Source organism: Eleutherodactylus coqui, chromosome 11, assembly GCF_035609145.1.
Source record: "Eleutherodactylus coqui strain aEleCoq1 chromosome 11, aEleCoq1.hap1, whole genome shotgun sequence".
Classification (NCBI taxonomy): domain Eukaryota; kingdom Metazoa; phylum Chordata; class Amphibia; order Anura; family Eleutherodactylidae; genus Eleutherodactylus; species Eleutherodactylus coqui.
Window position 1 is genome coordinate 11,764,319 of NC_089847.1, and position 24,190 is coordinate 11,788,508.

At 50.8% G+C, this 24,190-nt stretch overlaps 1 protein-coding gene across 2 annotated transcripts in view; it reads right to left on the reverse strand.

Annotated features, from left to right (window-relative positions):
• URI1 (URI1 prefoldin like chaperone) overlaps positions 1 to 24,190 on the reverse strand; it is a 61,584-nt gene that overhangs the window by 30,267 nt on the left and 7,127 nt on the right. The window contains exons 2-3 of one of the 2 annotated variants that reach the window (XM_066583987.1): positions 3,693 to 3,727; positions 2,196 to 2,274 (exon numbers count right to left, since the gene is read on the reverse strand). In XM_066583987.1, the coding sequence (XP_066440084.1) occupies positions 2,196 to 2,274; positions 3,693 to 3,727 (114 nt within the window). The remainder of the gene's footprint in view (positions 1 to 2,195; positions 2,275 to 3,692; positions 3,728 to 24,190) is intronic. The other variant, XM_066583988.1, reaches the window with a different exon arrangement.

Here is a 24,190-nt window from a genome sequence, read left to right on the forward strand (position 1 = left end):
TTTGAGCACATGCCTCAGATGGGCAGCGTATGTCAGCCAGGCGTGAAAGCGTGGCCGATATACGCTCGTGTGAATGAAGCCTTATCCTAATTGTCCAATTCATTTTTTGTTACATTCGGGCAGAGTGAAAACAATTCCCCAGTTAGTGGAAACCATCAACAAGCAGGATTGTTGCTGCTGATAGATCCCATTATACACTGCTCAGAAAAAGAAGCATCAGATCACATACTGGATCGCGGATGAAAGAGTCAAGCTGAAAGTCTTTACCGACATCATTTGCTCCATGCTCTTCTGCTGGGGGACACGGCAGACCTTCTTGCTCCGGCACGTATGGATGCGCCACCCTGGGGGAGGAGGACTACCGGTACAACCTGATTGGGTGGCAGGTAGCGGCTCATGTACTGGTAGTGACAAGGACACCAGCAAAACGCTGAACTGTAGAAGAATCAGTCAGGAAGAAGGAGAGAGGAATCCCCTCCAGTGCCTTTTTAGGGTGCCCTGCAGTGGCCTCTCCGGCGCTCCTGGGGGGCAGGACACCCCAAAGAGCAGAAGCAATTGGGAATTTTCATTTGCAGCAAATCAGGTGAAATCCACAATGGCTTCTGCTTCCAAACTGGACGGATCACTATCACTGAAGTGGAAGGGACCCGGGGTTATACTGCGATGCGTTCTCGACATTTTTTGAGCAGCGTTTATATAATGCAAGATTTGGAGCATTAACCCCTTCCAATCTGTCTGACGTCATTCTAATTGAAGGCTGTACAGCTTTAACGTCGGAGGACGTCCGTCAGGGTATTCTTACTGTATATTACTGGGCACTCTGTTGTCGGGGAGCCTCTCCAGTATGTTCCATACCGCAGTACTGGCTCTAGCCAGCAGATGGTGCCATTGTATAATGGCAGAAAGAGAAAGCCCCCTAGGAAACCCTGAATCCAAAATTGGATTGCAAAGGGTTAACCCATTATGTACACGGCCTCTTTTTTTTTTTTTTCATTTCTCCTCCTCACTGTCAAAAATATCATAACTCTTATATATTCATCAACATAGCGGTCCGAGAGCCTGTTTTCTGGAAAGACGCGCAGCTATTTCTGCCGCCATAACTTTTTTTAATCTTTCCGTTGACCTAGTTGTATAAGGGCTCATTGTTTGCAGGACGTCCTGCAGTTTCTATCGGTACATTTTTCAGTTCACACACGATTTTTTGATTGCTTTTTATTACATTTTTTTCCTGGAGAGGAGGTGACCAAAAAATAAAAACCACAAATCTGGCGTTCTGTTTTGTTTTTTTCTGGATGACATTCACTATATGCAATCAATAACGAGTTACTTTGTTAGATCAAACCTCAACAGACGCAGCGATACTTTGTTTCCTTTTTATTATAAAATCTAGGAAAAGTTCTTTTTTTTATCTTTAATATTTTTTCTAATAATTATTAATAAAACTTTAAGCTCCTTTTTGACTTTTTTTTAGCCTCCATAGAAGACCTGAACTTGCGATCCTGCAGTATACTGGGGGCCTCCAATGACCTGAAGCGTCTCCCTCTGTGGCGGACCATGTGTAGTCTTTGTAATACGGCTGTGCCATTCATGGGGCGGACGCCCTGTAATGCATTTCCCTGGCAGCAGCCGCTGAAGGGAAATCTCTGCCCGGCTCTTCACCCAGCGGTTTGCCGGGGAGATCAGTTGTTTTCCCCAGGACCTGCATTTTGAAAGTAGTTATGCCAACAGCGGGGATCGTTTTTAGAACGCAGATCCCTGCTGCTAAAACCCTTTCATACCGATCAATGTTGATTGCGGCATGTAAAGGGTTCAGAGAGATGCGGATGCTACAAACGATGGCTCGCCACGCAAAAGAACAAGCCCTCATGTCAACAGAAAAATAAAAATCATTGCTTTCGAAAAGCGGAAGTGCAAATCCCCTCCAAAAATAGTTCAGTCCAAAATATGCCATGTCCCTAAGGGGTTAAAAATCAATGGGAGTTGCACCTGCAGTTACAGGCGCCGGCCACTACACCAGAGTCAGAGCAGCAGCTTCCGAACCTGTGCATTGTGGTGCTGACGGCAAGTGCTTGATCAGCTGATCGGCTTAGATCTACAGCGGCGGGCCAACAGCCAACCAGTCAATAACCACTGTCCTGCTTGTTGATGGTTTTCAGGTAGATTTCTTTTTCTTACGCTGCTTGTCCAGCACTTACCATAATATCGTAGGACAGCTTGTCGGGGAGGGTTCCCAGCCGTTCTCGGAGGGCATCGTAGTCCTTTTCTACCTTCTTCCTAGAGAAAAGAGATCGGCATGTGACATACGAGCGGCTTCCTCCGGCGCCCCAGAATCCCTCACACTTCGCTCTGGGGGTCTAAATGTCTGGGACGCCCAACGGCGACAGTAAAGGAGGACGGCGCCGTACAGTATGAAGGATGCACATTATCTATTAGTTTGTGATAATTTGATTAGGATGGGTTTTGCTGCCTTCTTCTACGACTCTCCTAAAGGTTCTGCGCCGTTACGGTTATTATTGTTGCTATTTTTATTATTATATGATCATTTTACGTTATTTTTATGGTTGTTACCGTTTTGGTGATCGTCGGCGCGGTATTATTACACAGATATTTTAATAAACTTCTCTCTAATTTACTATCATGGCCGCCGTTTAGTAGCGTCGCACAATCAGCTCCTCGTTGCGGCTGTCCCTTTACTAGAATTGTTGTTGCTATTTTTATTATGTTATCGTAATTATCACCATCAGCCGTATTTTCACCGATCCCATCGCTGTTAGGCACGGCGTTCGGAATATACGCTGATGGCCCCCGCTTAGCGCTTCCCTGCATGGAAATTATCGCCGTGACCCTGGAAATGAGGAAATCCACTAATGGGAGTGACTCCCAGCGAGGCCGGTCATCGCTGCTGGACACCGCACTGCCAATCACATGATATGTCGGCGTGGAGAGGATACAGAGAATGGCGCAATTAAGAAACAACATCCAGCAAAAGGGGATCCTGCGGACGGAAACAACTTAGAACCGTAAAGGGGTCGGAGGAGGATGTCAGGAATCGTTCTGACCAACAGGCTGCACAGTCAGCCAAATACAATGCTGGAGCTCCGACTAATGTACTAAACACACAACTCGCCGTTCCTTACATGGACGAGCTATAACAGCGGACGACCAGTGTGTCTAAATGGAAAAGCGAAACTCCAGTGGGCAAAAGAGCGCAAAAGCTTGTATCACTGAGCAGCGGGAAAACATCTCCTGGTCGGATGGATCCAGATTTCTGTTGCTGATGGGAGTCAGAATTTGGTACGAGTAGCATGAATCGCTGACCCCTTCCTGTCAGCACCGCCATCTGATCTGTGGCAACTACAAGAAGCTTCCTGTCCGCAGGGGCCGATATTCCCGCAGAATGATCTCATCACCGAGTGGGATCTACGCCACGGCAAGCTGTTGCGGTTCTGAAGACCAAAGGAGTCCATCGTGTGACTAGATGGGGGGTCTCTATTTAAGGGGCCGTTCCGTGTATGTGGGGAGTGCAAGCACCCACCGATTCTGTTCCTTATATCAGCTTTTATTATGGATGTCGTTAAACTCAGTAGAGAAGAAATGAGGGAGATTGTGCCGCCATACCCCCCTCCCCCAGCGCATGGCGCATCACATACACAAGCGGTATACGGTGTATACATTATCGCTATATCACCTACCAGTGCTGGATCTTCTCCTGGCAGCCGCTGACCACCTGTGAAAGAGAAGAAACGTATATATATATAAATAAAGCCGTGACAGCAGACGCCGCGGATATCAGTGTATCAGCAACGTGCGGGGGGTATTGCACATCGTGGGGGAATATCTGTATCCGCCATCGTGAGGGCTGCGGAATATTTGTCAGTCACCAGAACGGTTTATCGCAGCCTACTGCGGGGAGAATATACATTATTAACCTGTTAAGCGCCCGCAAAGCAGGATGCAAAGTGCTTGACAACGTCTGGCGCTCTGCTCGAAATGAATGGAGCGACGGTGCGCCTCCGCGACCCCTGTTCAATTCCCTTAGGAGACCCACCAGACCCCTACTCCTGAGATCAAAAGGGGTCCGAGCAGTCGACTTAAAAGGGGTTTCTGGGACAGGAATACTGATGGCGTACATTTAGGATATGGTCATCATTGGGCCGGCCTCCCCGCAGCATACGGGGCGCCGCCTAACGTGTAGCGACTATGCCTGGTATAGAAGCTAGATCCCATTCCCTTGAGTGGGATTGAGCTGCTGAACCAAAAACAATTCCAACAACGGTTCGGCCATTCTTCTTCCACCATGCCGTGTATAAGACCCGACAATGTGGACCTCTCTGTCCTCGGAGGGAGAGCTTGTTTTTCGCATGACAACTTATAGTTTTCAATGGTACCGTTTTGGGGGCACTTAAAAAAAAAAAATTCCAAGATGTCTCCTTAGAATGTTCACTATACAGTATGAATGGATCGGACGAGTTGTTTCTGATACGGCAATACTAATTATGCAAAGTTTTGTTTTTGCTTATTTTGTTATGAAATCAAAAAGGACCTTCTAAGTGAAAAAAAAGAGATTTTCTAAATGTTCAACATTTTTTCTTTTCAAAATCCCAAGTCCAATATGATCCTTTAGTCACCCATATAATACAGGGCAATACTTCAGTACTGCAGTGTATTACAGGTCATTTTTAGGCCACTGGCAGAAAAAGAAAACCCATAGGTACCCTGTATTCACACAGGCGGTGGTGATGAAGAGACCGGAGGAGCCCCAACCCCGAAGATGTCATGGTCAGCATTGGGTGTAGCATCTTAGACCCTGCAAAATCCGCTGTAGATCCGACGTGGAATCCGTGGCAAATCCCCGTCCCATTATTTTCAATAGGATGCTGCGGCGTAGTCTAGACAGCGCAGATTTTTAAAAATATGCGCGCAGGAAAAATCTTGAGAGCCGTACGTTTGCGAGATTCGGAAATCTGGCACAAATATGAACCCCGTTCTTTGGAGTGCGGTGCGGGACAAAAAAAAAAAAAAATCATGACACGTCCCCAACTTTTTGCGTTCCGAGGAAGGCGTCGCCCATTGTGTTCAGTTGGGACAGTAAAAGACATCGCACGGGGTGCAACACGCAAGCAAGGCTTCCCACTGAAAACAATGGGAAACGCTCGCCAATCCTCGCCGGAGGATCGCTACTTCACAGAAGTTATGGGAGGAGTTTTAGCCAGAAACCCGCCGCACATTGGCGTGAAAGCAAACCCCGCAGCAGAGATCCAAGGTGGGAAAACCGCGCGGAGCGTTTTTTTTACCGAAGCGTGCGAATGGGAGACAGAAGCGCATTAGCGGCGGAATGTCTGGAGTTCCCACAATTTGGCCGCAGAGTCCGGACCGCGTAAACATGACCTTATACTGCGAAGAGCGCGGAGAATACCAAGAATATAGTTTTAATGATCTTGTAAATAAAAGCGGGCGAAGTAAAAAAAATAATAAATAAAAATCGTAAAAGGTTAACGCGGTTATTAAAATATAAAAATAAATAAAATAAAGTGGGATTCTATAAATATTACGCCCGGCGGCCCCATTACAGTGACGGACGGCCTAATTATATCTTTATAGAGGAGAGTGCCGATAAACACTTCCAAACATAATATCTGCAGCGAGTAACAAGTCTGCGCCTCCAGGAGGGGGGGGGGATCCGACGCCGAACTTTATGGGGACTCCAATAATCCCTGCACTCCCTCACTATCCCACCAGGTGGCAGCAGAATTTGTGGTCTTGTGGAAAATAAGGTAACGTGCAACTTTTGAAGCAGAGTTGAAAACACCTTAAATCGCCCTGCGAGTCCGTGTTCAGCCGCGCAGATTTTGATGCCGGTTTCCACAATGGAAAACCCAACTGCATCCTAGTCGAATAATGTCCCCCGTGTGAAAGACCCCTTAACCCCTTAGTGATGCGGCCCATTTTGGTCCTCAGGAAGTGATGATTTTTGGGGGATTTTTATCTCCGCTTTTCAGAAGCCGTAATTCTATTTTTCCGTTGACGCGGCCGTATGAGGGCTTGTTTTTTGCGTGGCGAGCTGCAGTTTTTAATTGGGTTCTTTTTTTTTTCCAATAGCATTTGCTATGCAGGACAGAAAGTGCCTTCAATTGGTACAGATACAATAACACCAAACGTGCAATTTTTTTTAACTTTTTTGTAAAAGAGGGGAAGTGCGCATAAATTTTTTTTAACCATTTTTATTTATTATTTTTAGGTCCCTGTAGGGGTCTTGAACCTGTGCTGCTGCGATCACTCTGATAATACATTGCAGTACTTCTGTACTGCAATGTATTATCATTATTCATAGTGATCGCAGGTCTATGGCCTCCTGTACCGCAATGTATTATTGATAACCATGGCGCACCCGGATCCCATTGTCTGTGGTCTAGTTGCCACAGCAACCCATCAGCCCTCCGAGATTACATGACAGAGGGCCAATGACATCCCAGTGGGAGGAGCACCTCCTCTGTGAAGTCTTTACATGCTGCAATCAATATTGATTATAGCATGTACGGGGTTAATAGTGGTGGGAGGGGAGGGGTTTCCCACTGCTGCAACGGGAGGTCGGCTGTCATCCATAGGACATAAATGTATGTTCATTCGTAGGAACCGTTTGGCAGCTCTGACATATATTTACACCCTGGGATGGGAAGGCATTAAAGGGGTTTCCAGTGTTCGGAAATTATGTCAACTTCTTGCACAAACAGCGCCCCCCCCTATCTATGGGTTGTGCCTGGTATTACAGTCCACCTTCATTGAAAAGTGACCCTCTGGTTTCAGAACAACGGGAAGTGCAGACTCCGGTGTAATAGACAGTTACCAAACTTTGCACAAGCCTAGCATTGCATAAAAACTTTGCGACTCGACTTCTGCGCGGCTCGTGCTACTTTCCTGAAAGGTGGCACAACTGCCCTGGCCTGACACGTTTATGTATAACAAAACTGGCATAAATGCCACCCGGAGTCCATATCTGTGTCAGCACATGGACGAGCGCCTCTTCATCTATCAGGTGCATCATGCACCAACCGGAATGCTATTAAGAATGACGTACGAAATGGTGATCTTAATCAATTCCCCCAAGACTCCGCCCCGATCCCGGGGGTCTGCTACCTGTGCTTCTTGCCTGCAGTCCCTCAGGGCCACTGGGTCCTAATCTGGTTTTTAGTTGTCCACCATGGCTGCCAAAATCTAACACCGCTCTCTGATTGGCCAGTGCTGGTCCCATGAGCAGTACTGGCCAATCAGAGCAGATACAGTGCATTGGTATTCTAAACACTAGCAATGCACTGTGGGAAATAAGTAGTCTGAAGATTGCATAGGCCAACCAAAATCGGGACCTGGAAGTGGCGGGACGGGAGAGAAGAACAACTGCAAGTAATCTACCGCTCCTTCCCACCTCCTCTGATCCCAGAACAGAAGTTTATCACAAGACTGGAGGGTGGCTTTAAATGAATGGAGCAGGCTGCAGTTCCCCTTACAACCAGATAGTGGGGGGGCGCCACTATACGGGGGAAAATGTAGAAGAGGATGCGGTACTAAACCGCAGCTATTGCAGAACTACAGTTGTCATAGCGCCCCGACCTAGAAGTGCTGTAAGTGCGCTGGAGGAAGTAAGTGACCCTTCGTCCTGCTGCCCCTCCCCAAAAAAAAGACAATTTTAGCAATTTTTCGACTTTGCTTTTTTTTTTTTTTTTTTATCCTCCATCAACTAAATGGAAGTAAAGTCTGAACAGATTAGAAACTTTTTGATTCCTACTTTGGCGCAGGTGGGGGTCAGCGCCATTCTTCAGGGGAATGATCCATATGTGACAGCGGTGTGCCGCGCCACACTCGGCCCATAAATCTGCATTGATCTTTGGAGCTGCCATTTTCCTCCGGCACAGAATGATGCTCCGGTGCCCATTTCATGTCAGAGAGCAGAGATTTATGTGCGGCTGGCGCAACATCTGCCGGTACATTTGTACTTGCATCCGAGAAGGTACACAACGCTTCCACGGCTAAACAAACACTTTCCCGCTTCCTACAGCCGAGCTGAAATAATGCGCGGCGCCGCTGGCGGGAGGGGCGGCGGGACGTCACTCTCTTTCAGCTTGATTACACGTCGCCCGGTGTGAAATATAGCGCACTCTGCTCTGATGAGGGGATATGGTAATAAAACCTTGAAGTGAACGGGTTGCGACCGTTACCTGCGCGCGGGACGGCCGTCCATCCATCATAAGATGGCGGCTGCCGGAGATCGATGCGTTCTGGCACTTATTGACAAGCCGCTTACTGCGGCAGACATCGGGTGACAAAGGAACTAATTTGGTCGGCAGCCATCTTTCCCGACTGCCCCATACACATGGATGCTCAGACTGGCAGCAGCTTATCTCCTGGGAGGACAACGCATCGGGCAGGGTACGATCCGACGGGTCTGTCCTGGTTACCGGTGGCACCAAATATTTTACACCGTCTAGTCAGCTAAAGTTGATATTTACGTAACGTGCATGACCAACCGTAAAGATGGTGAGCATGAAGGAGGGTACAAGAGCGTGCGAGAGGGGATAGGTGGAGAGCACTCTTAAAGGGAGGACAGCAAAGGGGTAGGAGGGGAGCGGTCCAAAGGGGCTGGAGGCAAGAGCGAAGGGGTAGGAGGAGAGCGGTCCAAAGGGACTGGAGGCAAGAGCGAAGGGGTAGGAGAAAAACACGGCCAAGAGGGTGAGGCAAGAGAAAAGGAGTAGGAGGAGAGGGCTCCCAAGAATGGGGCAAGAGAAGAGGAAGGAGAGAGTGCAAGAAGGGGGTAAGGAAAGAAAGAAAAGGTAGGAGAAGGGGAGGAGTAGGAGGAGAGCAAGAGTGAAGGGGCAGAAGGACAGTACTCCCAAGAGGTGGGGCAAGAGAGAAGAGGAGAGTGCAAGAAGGGGGTTGGAATAGAGAATAGATAGGAAGAAAAAGAGCTCCCGAGAGGATGGGGCAAGAGAGAAGAGGTAAGAAAGTACTGGCAAGGAGGTGGGCCAAAAGGAAAAGGGGTTGCAGAAGAGTGCTCCAATGGAGGTGGGGAAAGAGAGATAGGAGGAGAGCGGTCCAAAGGGGCTGGAGGCAAGAGCTAAGGAGTAGGAGGAAAGCACGGCCAAGAGGGTGATGCAAAAGCGGAGGAGGAGGAGAGGGCTACCAAGAAGTGGGGGAAGAAAAGAGGAAGGAAAGAGTGCAAGAAGGGGGTAAGGAAAGAGAGAAAGGGTAGGAGAAGAGCGATCCCAAGAGGAAGGGAGTAGATAGAAAAGGTAGGAAACGAGGATCCCAAGAGAGTGGGTGCAAGAGCAAATAGGTAGGAGGAAAGCACTCAAGGATGTGGGGGCAAGAAGGGAGGGGTAGGAGGACAGCAAGAGTGAAGGGGCAGAAGGACAGTGCTCCCAAGAGGTGTGGCAAGAGAGGAAAGAGTGCAAGAAGGGGGTGGGAAAAGAATGGATAGAAAAAAAAAAAGAGCTCCCGAGAGGATGGGGCAAGAGAGAAGAGGTAAGAAAGTACTTGCAAGGAGGTGGGCCGAAAGGAAAAGGGGTAGCGGAAGAGTTCTCCAATGGAGGTGGGGAAAGAGAGAAAGAATAGGAGGAGAACCTTCCCAAGAGGATGGGGCAGGAAAGGAGAAGGTGGACAGCACTCCCAAGGACGTGGGGCAAGAGAGCAGGCGTAGGAGGAGAGCGTTTCCCAAGAGGATGGGGCAAGAAAGACGGGTAGAAGGAGGGCGCTCCCAAAGGGTAAAGCAAGAAAGACGGGTAGGAGGAGAGAGTGTAAGTAGGCATGACAAAGAACAGTAAGCAAGAGGGCGGGTGGAGCGCAGGGCGGGTAGAGGGCAGGGCGGGCAGAGGGCAGGGCGGGCAGAGGGCAGGGCGGGTAGGTCGGATTTGCACTTCCATTTGTTTACTGAACACGGCTGGCATAAGAAGTCAGAATTGATCTTCAGTAACGCGGCATCAGACGGACAAGCGTGCGCCGGGATCGGGATGGCTGCGATTGACGGCCCATCCGTCGTCCATCTAGCAGATGTTCCTCAGGCCGTACGCGCTTCCATCTCCCAGTAAGAGGCGCCGCTCCTTTAAGAGCCGTCCTGCAGCTCGTACACGCAGCACACATTAAGAACATACATTGCACACGGCCTGTAAGCAGCGTCGGGCAGCTCACGCATGAAGCGCCTTCTCCCGTCTTGCATCCTCTAAGAGCAGCACATTCATTAACCTCGACATGATAATCCTTTCACGGCTGCATATTAACTAGTTACATATTCATAATCATTTACATTATTTAAAGGGCCGTCTATGAGATTTGCTCGACTATATCCATTAACTGCGGTGATAAAGGTTACAGAAGATATTTTACTTAATGTTTCCAAGAAGCTACTTTAATTAGCAAATATGCAAATGAAGCATATTTTTTGACAGATAGGGCCAGTGCCACCGGTTCATATGTTCCTTCTAAAAGCCACAGTCGCACCAATAAACCGCGGGATGAGTCTCCCTTCGTATTCCGGGGACATCGCTGCCGGAGGATCGCCGCTGCCGCTCCTCATTTCCAGATATTAGGAGTATTAAACTGTGGCCCCCGGGACCTCCAGTGTACTTACACTTAGAGCCCCTGGGCCGGTCATGCTCAAATATTAACCCTTTCTTTCTGGTTACTTTACTTACAAGAAACTGACACATTGGGGCCAAGGCAAAAAATTTTCGCGACTTGTAGAAGTAGCCTTAAAGGGGTTCTCCATCTGACCTATCAGTCCTCAGGATTGGCTGGAGCACTTGTTGTCAAAACTGCAATACACAAGGGCTGGAAAGGAAGCTGCTGCTCTAAGCTCGGTGTAGTGGCCGATGCTTGTAACTGCAAGCTGAGGTCTCATTAAAATCAGTGGGAGCTGTGCTTGCAGTTACAAGCGCCGGCCACTACACCGAGGTCAGAGCAGCAGCTTCCTTTCTGGCCCGTGTATCGTTGTGACAGAGAGCGCCTGAGCAGCTGTTTGGCGGGGACCGCGAATAGCAGAACCCAGTTATTCAACTATTGATGACCTATCCTGGGAGCTGCGCCTGCAGTTACAAGTACCGGCCACTACACCGGAATCGGAGCAGCAGCTTCCTCTCTAATGCCTGTATATTGCAGCACTGACAGCGATCACCTGATTGGCCAGCGCTGCGAGTGGTGGACCCCAGACGATCAACTATTGAAGCCTTATCGATAGTATTTTCATAGAAAATCCCTCTAAAATGGGAAATTCACTCATGATTCACAAGATCAGCAGAATGGTTTTTTTTTGTGACCGGGCGCTGTTAGCGACGCAATATACGAGCGAATGCTCTGAAACCCGTATAGCAGCGCGCACTGGTCAATACGTGCAGGCGCAGCTCTCAACCACATCAAGGAGAGGGCGCCTGCAATTATGAGTGCTGTCCGCTACACAGGGGGCGGAGTCAACTGGAAGGAGGGGCCGAAATACCGAGCGCTCTACGAAATCCGCGGCGCCTACAACCTGCATACGCTGTGTGAACGAGCCCCAAGTAGTCCTTGTTTTGGTTGCTGCTCGCCTGCTAGTCCTGAGCCCAACGGGACTGGGTGAGTCCGGCCGCTACACCCCTATTAAAGGGACCGGATCAGTTTATGGACTGATGAACGCTACATCCACATCCACCATGATGGACACCAACATTGGCGCAGATGTAAAGGTTACGGGGTCATTTTATTTTCCTTCCCCAAGTATGGCGCCCCCTACGTGTGCCCCCCATCTAACCCTACAGCTCCCGTAACCAACCGGTTAGGTCTTTGCGCACTTTATGGAGAAATCACCTTGTGTTACGGCGGTAGCTGAACTGACTACCGACAGCCAGGATCCTGCTCTAACAGCCAGGACCCTCAGATCCAGGCAGTTTAACCCCTTACAAGCCACAATCCACAGCAACGGTAGCATGTAAGCAGATGACAGGGGGAGGGGCTCCTTCAGTGAGAGGCAGGGTCTAACAGGCTGCTGTTTTAGTTGAAAGCACTACCCAAGTAATGCAGTGTACTATCCTAGCAATCACATGATCACATCTTCAGGTCCTTCAGGGACTAAAAAAAAATTAGAGTTCAATAAAGTTTAATTTAAAGAAAATTTAAATCCTGTTTAAGAAAAAAAAAATTCCCCACGAAAAAGATGTTTTAAATGCATAAAATGCCATTTTTAAAGCAGCCCGTGAGGTGTGACCGCGTTCGTAACAACCCAAACAATGAAAATATTTAGTTGTCCTTTATCTTACACGGTGAGCGCCGTAAAAATAATTTAAAAAAAAACAAACGCCAGAATGGCTAGTTTTCTCGTGTTCGCCTCCCAAAAAGTGTAATGAAAAGCAATCCAAAAATCACCTGTACCTTAACCCTTTCCAATCCACTGTCTGACCTCTGAAGACATTATGATTTAAGGCTGTACAGCTCCGATGTTGGAAGACGTCCGTCGGGGTTCTCTTACTGTATATTGCCGGCCTCTCTGCTGTCGGAGCCTATCCAGCGTGTCACCTCATGCAGTACTGGCTTTAGCCAGCAGATAGCGCCGTTGTATAACGGCAGAGAAAGAGTAAGCCCCCTAGGAAAACCAGGATACAAATTGGATTGGAAAGGGTTAAGTGTAAGTGCACACGGGCGGAAATTCTACAACGAGATTTCCCGCAGAATTTCCGCCCGTGCCCTGCTGGTACAGGATTGCATTGGTTTATGCAATCCTACGCAGACCGCCGCGAATTGACCGCGTAACAACAACCGCGTAAACAAATTTCTGCGCTATTTCTGTGTTAGGCTGGATTCACACGAACGTATATCGGCTCGGTTTTCACGCCGAGCCGATATACGTCGTCCTCATCTGCGGGAGGGGGGGGGGGGGGGGAGGATGGAAGAGCCAGGAGCAGGAACGTAGCTCCCGCCCTCTCTCTGCCTCCTCTCCGCCCCTCTGCACTATTTGCAACGAAAGGAGCCGGGATGGGGGCGGGGATAAGTTCCGAGAATTAGCCCCACCCCTGTCTCGCCTCTCTCCATTGCAAATACTGCAGAGGGGCGGAGAGGAGGCAGAGAGGGGGCGGGAGCTCAGTTCCTGCCCCTGGCTCTTCCATCCTCCCCCCCCACAGATGAGGGCGTGAAAACCGAGCCGATATACGTTCGTGTGATTCCAGCCTTAGCCTCACAGAGGCCCGTACGGGAACATCAGTGGTGATGCGCCAGCTCTGTGCATGTGCGGCTAGGCGGCAGCCGGCACATAGCAGAGCAGAGCGGAGGAGACGCCGGAGGAGGTGAGCCACGGATCACTGCAGGGGCACGGCGCGCAGCGGGATCCGACCCAGCCGCCTGCATGAGACCTAAACTCGGGTGTCGCAGTAACCGTGCCGACCGGATAAAGTTATCAGGATAGAACTGTGAATACAAACCCTAAAAACAATGGCCGAATTTTTTTTTTTTTTTTTGGGGGGGGGGGTGCATCTTTCCCTGAAGAAACGTAATAAAAGTTCTACAACACGTTAGACGGACCCCGGAGTGCGGCCATTAAAAAAATACAATCCGCCCCCAGAAAAAAAAACTATACAAGCCCTCATACGGCGGTCAAAAAGTTGCGGCTCTTGGAATGCAATGATGAAATCACTTGGTTATTACGGCACAGTCTAGGGCGGCCATGAAGGGGTTAAGCGAACAGCAGCCCTACTGATTGCGTAACCGTAAGCCGAGAGGCATCAGCAGGAGTGAAATAAATGGCCGGACGCCAGGAACGCCGTCCACCGTACGGCTCCGAGTCACCCGGAGAGCGGCAGCGTTCAGGCAAAAATATCATTAGACGACGGCACGGCAGGGGTTAATGTAATACCGCAGCGCCGTCCGAGTTTGGCGCTGAACCATTCTGACAAGTCCATCTTTTTTAGGGCGAAACTTTACCGAAACCTTTCTTTTTTTTCCCCGAGCAATAAGCGCTGCAACAGATAATTGATTGCCTGTTAATTAGAAAAATTAGGAAGCATTGGCAGGTCAGCGGCCCCCGAGAACGGCGCTGGACGGGCTTGGAGGAGAGAAACAAATGGCTTTAAAACGTGATTACTAGAGCGGTCTATAATGTGATCATTCATCTTCCCGGCCGCTCTGTCTACTAAAGCCACAATTATCAACGGTTTCCTGGGCCGAGACTATCTGCCTGCATCACCACCGCCGGCCACCAGGGGGAGAAGCGATCCCTCTAAATCTCCATAGGCAGCCTAGTCTGAGAGCTGACGTATCATATCTATATACACATTAACGCTTAAAGGGCACCCGTCACCGTGCGCAGACAACCGGCTCTACAGGTCAAACAAAGAAGGATTGTACTTCACTAAACCTAACTTTGGGGAAAGTTTTGATCAACTCTTACTTTGAGGACGACGGTATGAACATTCCTCATGGAGACTCAAGCAGTCCGGTGGGCTGTACAGACCATTTCTCCAGGCCGGACCTGACTGCTAATGCCCTCCCTCTCTGGTACTGTGCTGAGGAGGACATCTCGGCCTGGTGGCTCATCTGGACCGCATTAGCGGCACATGAGCAGCACAGTCTGGTTGGCCTACCAGAAACGGTCCGGACCGCCCGCAGAGCGGCTCGCCATGAATTTACATGCGACGCGGGAAAAGTTTATACCAACTTTTTCATGTTCTGAGTTCAGCAAACCCAAAATCCATTTTGTAAAGTAGAATACTTCATTGTTCTCCCAGGAGAGCCGGTTAACCACACGTTGGATGGAGTCCATCATCTCCAGACTCACTTGGGGTCAGCGTGAACCTGCTGTCATCTGTGAGAACAGGGCGCCACTTGCGGACCTGGCAATTCTGGGGAGTGCCAATCAGGCTGCCCAGGACAGGGCTGGGAGCAGAAGTCTCACTACAGGTCGTTGGACCCCCATGGAGTCTGTAGCACCGTATGATCAGTAGCCGCTGGAGGTCATTTTGCAGGTCCTCATGTTGGTTGATGCCCATCACCGGTCAGGTCTGGTCCTGCTCTCCTCATGTAACGGCCGTGTCCTGGTACCCCCTCCATGCTCTTGTGCTGGGAGGCACAGTAAACCTTCTTGCTCCGGCACGTATGGACATGCCACCCTGGAGGAGCAGGACTTACCGGTACAACCTGATTGGCCGGCTGGTGGCGCCCTTATGTACCAGTAGTGACACGGACACCAGCGAAGTGCTGAGCTGGAGAAGAATCAGTCAGGAAGAAGAAGGAGGAGAGAGGAATCGTCCGCAGTCCCTTTTTTAGGGTGTCCTGCAGTCGCCTCTCCGGCGCTCCTGTCCTCACTTCCATTTACCCCAAAGCAGGTGAAACGGATTCACAATGGCTTCCGCTTCCTAACCGGACAGATCACCACCCCTGTAGTGGAAGTGCGGTTCGACTGCAAGTTGTCCCAAGACTTTTTCAAGCAGTTTAGTCTAAACTAAATGGGACCAATGCAAAAGTCCTAAACTGGCATCACTGGCATCACTGACAGCAAGCAGAGATCTTGAGATGGTGAAGAACCGAAATACAAAAATATGCTTAAAAAGTTGCACAACTTTTCGTTATAGAAGACTAGAGTAGGGGGCGCCCTGAGGGGCCAGTGTGACGTAAGAGCAATGGTAGATGGTAGGTAGGGGCGCCCTTGCAAAGTCTGCTTTGGGGGTCTAAGAACACCCCCTTAATTAGATGCGCCCACAAAAGGTCTCTCAGCGGCTGGGAAGGACTGGTCGTTTATGCCCCGGCACTTGTGAGGTGGACGCGGTCACATGACGGCGCCGGACTCCTCAGGAGGACTCGTTAGAATGAAAAATGGTTATGAAACGAGGAAGACTTATAAAGCACCATTCGTGCAGGACGTTGGGGGGCCACATTCATATGGATGGGGGTCTCCAGTCCGTCTGAAGGCAGCCCTTGGACTTGGATGGAGCAGAAGCCGCATGCGCTTGATTGTTCTTCCGACACGTACGGAGCGGGCGCAAGGGCTGAATCTACTCCATACTTGGCGGGAGTCGCAGCTGATCCCCCCACCTGCAGCGGCTTAGGATAGGAAGTAACTGGCCGTTTAACTCCTCAGCGGCCATGGTCTATAGCGACCGCGACATACGAGTAGTTAGAGGGAGGAGGTTCCATCATGTAATCACAGGCTACAGCGCAGTTGGCAGGGCAAGGCCTAAAAGGGCTGGCAGGTCTGCTATGTATGAAAGCCTATGAGGGCTCATTCACATGGGTGTATTGTCACCGCGTATTACGCATGCGTATTTCCCGTGCATAACACGCGGCAATGAAAGTCTTTTATGCTTCCATTCACGCCTGCGTTGGAAATGCCTGTGAATGCACAGAGCGGGGAATCTGAAAAGAAAAAGTCAGACTGTGCATGTTCGTGACGCCAGAATCCCAGACATGCGCTGTGCCCACCGCAGCCCTACGTGATCTCAGCCGGCACAGCATAGGTGCTGCGATGTGTAGAACACTGCCAGACTCGCAGCGTTGTACTCATACGGCCGAATGAATCAGGCCTTAGTCCCTGCCAGAGGCGTAACGCACTGAAAGACAGAAGTACTGCAGTGTACTACTCAACTGACTGCATGTTCATGTCCCGTCCTGGGTGTAAATAAACGCTCTACGTATATACGCTCTATCGGCAGAGACCGCGTACGAGCTGTGATTGGCACTGTGCATGCCCGGGAATGTGACGTCACGGACATGCGCACTGCGAATGGCGAGCGCTTCATCCGCGGCCGGCTAGAGATAGAGCGTCCTGCGTATTGATACGCACGGTCCGCACGCCGATGTGCATGGAAGAATGAAAGGCCACTGACCTTCGCGGCCTCCAGTCACCGTGTTACGCACAGGAATGCGCCCGTGTGGATGAGCCCCAAGTGGGAGGAGCTGAACGAGCGCCACATAATCCGAACGATAAGTGAATGAGCCAACAATGGCTTCATGCTGCCTAAAATGAATGAAAGTGAACGATGATGCGGACGACACCATCTGGCCGGGAAGCGTCCCAATGCACGCGACGGCTCAACGCAATTACGGCCGGAGTGCATGACGTCTCCAAGTACTGAATGGGTGGAGTTTCATCAGGGATGGGCAGGGCTACAGCTGGAACACCCATTGGACAGTGCTAGCCTCATTTGCATATGGCACAAAAAATTTTAACATTAAAACACCAAGAGGCGGATCCCGGTCAACCAACCAGTGATGCCCTATCCAGAGGAGGTCATTACTCTTACTCCAACGCAGCTGTAGGACGTCTTGTATTTTACGGAACAACTTCTAGTTTTTATAGGGATATTTTTTTTTCTTTTGTGGGGGGGGGGGGGGGGGCAACAAAAGACAGGAATTAGGTTTACCTGTTAATTCCTTTTCTGGAGTCATCCTGACAGCATACACATGGGGAGGATGTCCACTGGACCCCTGTTGGGACAGGAAGCGGAAAAACATACAAAAGGCACCTCCCGCCACCAGCTCACCAGTGTGTACCAAATAACTACAGTGACCCGGCTTTGCTTAATCACTCATTTTTAATAACGAAACTTATAGTACAATACGTTACTTCACGTAGAGAAGGATAACTGAAGGGGAGGGAAAAGCCCCTATGCTGTCAGGATGACTCCAGAAAAGGAATTAACAGGTAAACCTAATTCCTGTCTTCCCCTCGTCATCCTGACAGCATACACATGGAGGAGTACCAACAATCAAGGGCTTTAGGGAGGGACCACTGCTTGCAGAACTTTCCGCCCAAAGGCAGTGTCCCGGCTGGCCCCCACGTCCAGACGGTAGTGTTTTACAAAAGTATGGGTGCTTGACCATGTGGCGGCTCTGCAAATCTGGTCGGTTGTCGCCTGGGCTCTCTCCGCCCAGGAACAGGCGACCGCCCTAGTAGAATGGGCTCTAACTTCGCCCGGGAGTGGGATCCCTTGGGATCTGTATGCCTCTTCTACGGCCCTCCTGACCCACCGCGCTAGGGAGTCCTTAGTAGCGGCCCCTCCTCTGCGTGGACCCTGAAATTGAATGAAGAGGTTATTAGATTTCCTAAAGGTATGTGAGACCTCTAAGTACTTCAGAACTGCTCGTCTCACGTCTAGGTTATGGAACCTCTGTTCCGTAGTGTTCCGGGGTTCCTGGCAGAAGGAGGGAAGTACTATTTTTTGCTCTCTGTGAAAGTCCATAAGGACTTTCGGTTGAAAGAAGGGGTCGGGTCTAAACTCTATCTTGTCCGGGAAGATGGTCATATATGGAGTTTTTATAGAGAGAGCTTGGATTTCCCCGATCCGCCTGGCGGATGTAATGGCCACTAGGAAGGCAACCTTATATGAGAGGGTCTTAACTGAGAGTTCTTCCAGGGGCTCGAAGGGATGTGCGCAAAGGGCCTGTAAAACAAGATTCAGGTCCCATGGGGGCATGGTTCTTCTTATAAAGGGGTGAAGTCTAACTGCTCCTTTAAGGTATTTTTTGACTAGCCTATGGTCGGCTAACGGGAAGTCAAAGAAGGCTCCTAGGGCGGCCACCTGGACCTTAAGGGTACCAGGTTTTAGGCCCATGTCCAGTCCATCCTGAAGGAACTCTAGAATCTTATTAATGTCTGGTTGTTGGAGGTCGTGAATACTGTGCCCCAACCACCTAGAGAAGGTGTCCCACACCCTGGAGTATATGTTCCTGGTGGACTCTTTGAGACTCTCACATAAGGTGGTGGTCACCCTCCCTGATAGGCCCTGGTTCAGATATTTTACCCGCACAGCTTCCAGGCCGCTAGTCTGAACTGTCGGGTTTTTGGGCAAATCAGGGGACCCTGTTGTAGGAGGTCGTCTCTCCACGGCAGATGTAGGGGCTCCTGTGTTGATAGAGCGGCCAGGAGCGGGAACCAAGGTCTCTTGGGCCAGAATGGGGCTACCAGGATAACGGAGCCCGGGGACCCCTGGATCTTCTTTAGAACCCGAGGGATCAGGGGAATAGGTGGGAAGGCGTATGTCAGGTCCCATTCCCATGCTTGGGATAGTGCGTCTATTCCCAGGGAGCCCCCGTCTGCCCCCCTGGAAAAGAACCGGGGACACTTGTTGTTCTCCCGAGAGGCAAACAAATCCACCTTTGGAGTCCCCCATCTTTCTGTAATCAGTTGGAATGCCTCTGGATGTAGTGCCCACTCCCCAGGGTCTATCCTCCTGCGGCTGAGGTAGTCTGCCATGGCGTTCTCTGGGCCCCTTACGTGGAACGCTGAAACGGAAGGCATCCGCTGCTCTATCCACCCGAGCACTTTCGCCGCCAGGTCTTGTAGTCGGGGGTTCCGCGTGGATCCCTGGTGGCGAATGAGGGACACAGTTGTTATGTTATCCGAGAATATTTTAATGGGTCTACCCCCGATCTCTGTCTCGAGGTCACGGATGGCCCTCCAGACCGCGCAAAGCTCCTTGTAATTGGAGGATTGAGTGGCCTCTTTCTGGTTCCAGACCCCCTGGACATAGCGACAGCCTAAGTGGGCCCCCCAGCCAGTTGCGCTCGCGTCAGTGAAGATGGATACTGGGGATGCCGGGTCCCAACTTGTGGACCTGGCGAGGTTGGAGATAGACGTCCACCACCCCAAGGAGGACCTTACTTTGTGAGTGAGGGTGACTTCCTGATCCAGGGAAGCTGGAGATTTGTCCCAGTTGCTCAGGATAAAGTCCTGGAGAGTTCTACCATGTAACTGGGCCCACGGGACTACTCCAATACAGGCTGTCATGAGACCGAGGACCCTCATGCCTCTCCTAAGGGAAACCTGGGAGGCTAACGAAAGTGCCCGGCTTTCGTCTTGGATCGTTTTTTGCTTTTCTAGCGGGAGGGAAGAGCACTGGTGGTGTGAGTCCAGGATAACCCCTAGGAACTTTTTGCTTTGTTCGGGCTGAAGATTGGATTTGTCGAAGTTAATGATCCAACCTAGCGACTCGCCCAGGCGGAGGGTGAGGTTGACCCGGTGCTGGAGTTCCGAGGGTGATCCTGCTATAAGCAGGAAATCGTCGAGGTATGGGACAATTAGTACTTTGTCCGTCCTTAGTGCTGCTACCATCTCCAATACTAGTTTGGAGAATACCCGAGGTGCGGAGGAAATCCCGAACGGCAGGCATGCGAATTGGTAATGTGAGACTGACCCTTCCATCATCAGGGCGAATCGAAGAAACTGTTGGGAGTCTGAGTGTATCGGAATATGATAATAGGCGTCTTTTAAGTCCACCGTGGCCATGACGCTATCTCGTGTGATTAGGGGGATCGCTGATCTTACTGATTCCATTTTAAATCTTCGGTATGTTATAGATTTATTCAGGTATTTCAGGTTGATTATAACTCTGTAGGCCCCGTTAGGCTTCTTAATAAGAAACAAGGGGGAGTAGCAGCCTTTGAACCGTTCCTCTACGGGAACTGGGATAATGGCCCCCAGGGATAGCAGGTCCCGTACCCCCGACTGGAGGGCCCGGGCCGACGCGGGTGACTGGCAGGGGGTAACCACGAACCTCCGGGGAGGGGGGGCGGAAAGCTCAATTGTATAGCCCTCTGAGACCAGGCGAAGGGCCCAGGGATTGGAGGTTATTTCGCTCCATCTATTGGCGAACTCCCTAAGTCTGCCCCCCACCTGCCGGATCCCGATGGGCGGATTCTCACCCTTTCCGCCTTTGGGGTAAGACCAGCGTCCGGTTTTCCCCTTCCCCCTGTATGTTCTCGGGGGGACAAAGGGAGGAGGGTAGGAGGAGGAAGGCCGCTTGACGGGTCTGTCTGCTGGTAGCCCCTGACTTTTGTCTGAGGCCTTCTCCAGGAGTGTATCCAGGGAAGGTCCGAAGATGCGATGTCCCTGGAAGGGCAAAGAGCAAAGCCTGTTCTTGGAGGCATTGTCCCCTGTCCAGGCTTTTACCCAGACGGCCCTCCTGGCTGTGTTCGAAAGTGCCGCTGACCGGGCCCCGAACCTTACTGACTCCATCGAGGCGTCCGCCAGGAAGCCGGTGGCCTGTTGGAGGAGGGGAAGGCAGTTGGCGATATCTTCCCTCGAACCCCTTTGCGAGACCAGGGCCTGGAGTTGGTCTAGCCAGACCGTCATGGATCTCGCTACCGACGTGGCCGTAATGTTGGTCTTCATGGTGAGGGCCGCCGACTCCCAGGCCTTCTTCATTGCCGCATCCACTCGTGAATCCAGTGGGTCCCGCAACTGGGAGATGTCCTCAAAGGGGAGGGCAGCCTTCTTCGAGACCCTGGCGACCGCCAAATCCACCTTCGGGACGGTGTCCAAGAATTCAATGTCTTCCGGGGTGAAGACCATACGCTCTCTAAACTCCCTAGACAGGAAAAACTTGCGTTCTGCCTGTTTCCACTCGGTCAAGATGAGCTGTTTTAGGATATCGTTGACCGGGAATGATGGTTTGGGCTGAGGTATGAGTCCCCGGAACAGGGTATCCTGGAGGGATGGCTGCTGTGGTGCCTGTTCCTCCACCTGCATGGTGTGACGGACCGCTGTTAGTAGCTGCCCCAGATCCGCCGATGCGAAGAAGTACTTCCTCGTTTCTTCCATGGGCGGTATGGATTCTGAGGGGGAATCCTCTAAGAACCCTTCCTCCGAGTCTGATTCTTCAATCCGTGACCGCCTTACCCTTTTCGTGGGGGGCGGAACGGAAAGAGACGAGAGAGAGGCCTCGATCTCCTCGCGGATCATAGCTCGGATGTCGGATATGCCCGAGGGGCCTTCCTCCCGGACCACCTTCTCTGTGCAGGCTGCGCATAAGGGTTTGGTGTGTCCCTCGTCCAGTCGCCGCAGGCAGACTGGGCACTTGCGCACGCGCTTCTTGGCCTCTCTGCTCTTTTGTGCTTCTCTGTCCTAAGAGACGGAGACAGCAGAAAAAAAGGGGGGGGTTTTCCAGCACCTGACCCTTCGTTACCCCTGGTGTGAGCCCCCGGAGGTTTACTCACCAGCGGGTTGCTCTCCGTGTCCTCTCTGGCCGACATCTTTACTTAGGTGCAGACCGAAGACATGTGGGGAATCCTGTTTTCCCCTTTTCTTCCTTTTTTTTTTTTTTTTTTTTTTTTTTTTGATTTTCAAATTTGGCGCCTTTTTCCTCGAGGCCCCGCCCCCCCGTGACGCGGCCGTGCTGACGTCATGCCGCCGCGCCGAACCCGGGGGATACACTCTGCGTCGGGCTCTGAGGAGGGCGCATAGATGTCCGGGGACGTCGGATCGAGCGCAGCCGCCGGCCCGCGCCGCGCGCTCTACCCCCCCCCCCCCCCTCTCGCTGGCATACCTGCTCACGCCGACAGAGGATCGCTGGAAGCCAGGGTCCCGGGCCGACGTCCAGAGCGGGTGCCTAATCCGGAGGAGGCTTCCAAGCCCTGCAGGTACGGGCTGTATCTTCCCAGTGCGACAACCCCACTGGGCAGCGCGCTAGGGAAGGGTTCCCCGCAGGGAACGTGGTGCTGGTTTTGGATCCTGCGGGTGAGGGTCCCCACGTAGGGTCTCACCCGCGCAAGCTCTGCCAGCCCGACCAGAGAGTCGTCCCCCCACGGGCGGACAGGCTGCATAGGAATTTTCTTCTTTCTTCTTGCCTCCAGCATACACCTGGAGGCTTCCGCTTGGACTGTCCTGTAGGGACAGGAAGACACTGGTGAGCTGGTGGCGGGAGGTGCCTTTTGTATGTTTTTCCGCTTCCTGTCCCAACAGGGGTCCAGTGGACATCCTCCCCATGTGTATGCTGTCAGGATGACGAGGGGAAAGAAACTATTTCACCATTTTTAGGATTTTTACAGAGTTCACCATGAGGTATAAATATCCTGTTGACGCAAATCTACGAGTCATTGTTTTTTTACAGGATGACTTGTAGTTTTTATTGGTACCTTTTTTGAGAAATAAGCAACTTTTTGATTACCGTATTTTTCACTCTACAAGACGCACTTTTTTTTTTTTCAGTGCGTCTTATAAAGCCAACGTCCCAAAATTCAAGCTGGTCCGTGCGTTTGCATGTGCGGCCGGGTCCGCTCCATAGCAGTTCTCTTTCTCCTATACACAGACACCCGTACATACTACTGATTGGTGGTGAGCGACGATGGGAACTGCTGCTGCTCCCCCACCAATCAGCCGACTCCCTTCCTCCCGCCGTACCACGAGCGCCGCTGTTACAGAACGCTGCTGTTCCTACTGTGAAAGAAAAATCTGTAAGGGGGGAAATAAAAAAAACTTTAAAAATGTGTGTCAAACATTTGGATGTCACAGTCAGTACTGACGGTAGCATTTGCAGGGATAAAAGGCGTAGCGATTAGATAAGCTTCTCACTCCTTGTCTAGAATTTAAAAAAACCCTCATATGTAACAATCAGAGAGCAAATATGTTTGATAAGAGGGGTGATAACATGAAGAAAAGTCCATGTTACCCCACCCCCTGGGAAGGGGGTACGGGCAGGAGAGTCACAAACCCTTCTCTGCTGTCTGCTCTCCCCACTGACCCACTCTGCTCTGCACACAGACTGAATGCTGTAAAATTAGTATTCCCGACCCCACTTCAAACGGCTGTAACTCCTGTTCTATCAGAGCTACAATCTTGCTTTTGGTGTCAATTTAAAGACAACATTCTTGGCATGTCAACAGCAGTCAAACCAGAGTTACAGCCTTTTATACAGAATGAGCTGTGTTTGTCCTAAACTGTAATATCCCTTTCCTGAAGCACAGACAGAGCTCACCCTAAACTCCGGGGGACATTAAGAAGCCATATTTTTGCTGATACCGCACAACCCCAACTTCCTCAGTACAAGTTGCAGCAGTTCCATTCCTTGACAATATAATTAGAGCCCAACAGTGACTTCGGTTAAAGCAGCATGAAGATCGCAGTGGCGCACAGCGACATCGCATCTAACCAATGTTCGCGTATTCTCATTGCAACTTAATGCAACTGAAAGGCAACACTGGATTGTTGGCAGCCGGACGCAGGCTACACAAGACTCTGCCATCATAGACTGCGATGCCAGTCGCCTCGGACTGGTCTGTGATTGGGTTGGTTTTACTACCCCTGACTTCGAGCTTCGCTTCCTCTTTACGGGGATCATGAGAGGTTAGTAAGTGTTTGGGTAGAGTCCATAAATCTCCGCTGTGCAGCTGCTGACGACCACGTGATCCGTGTGACTGCTGGCTACGTAATCTTCAGCTGCAGCAACTCGTGACGACTAACATGTCTAAAGCCGCC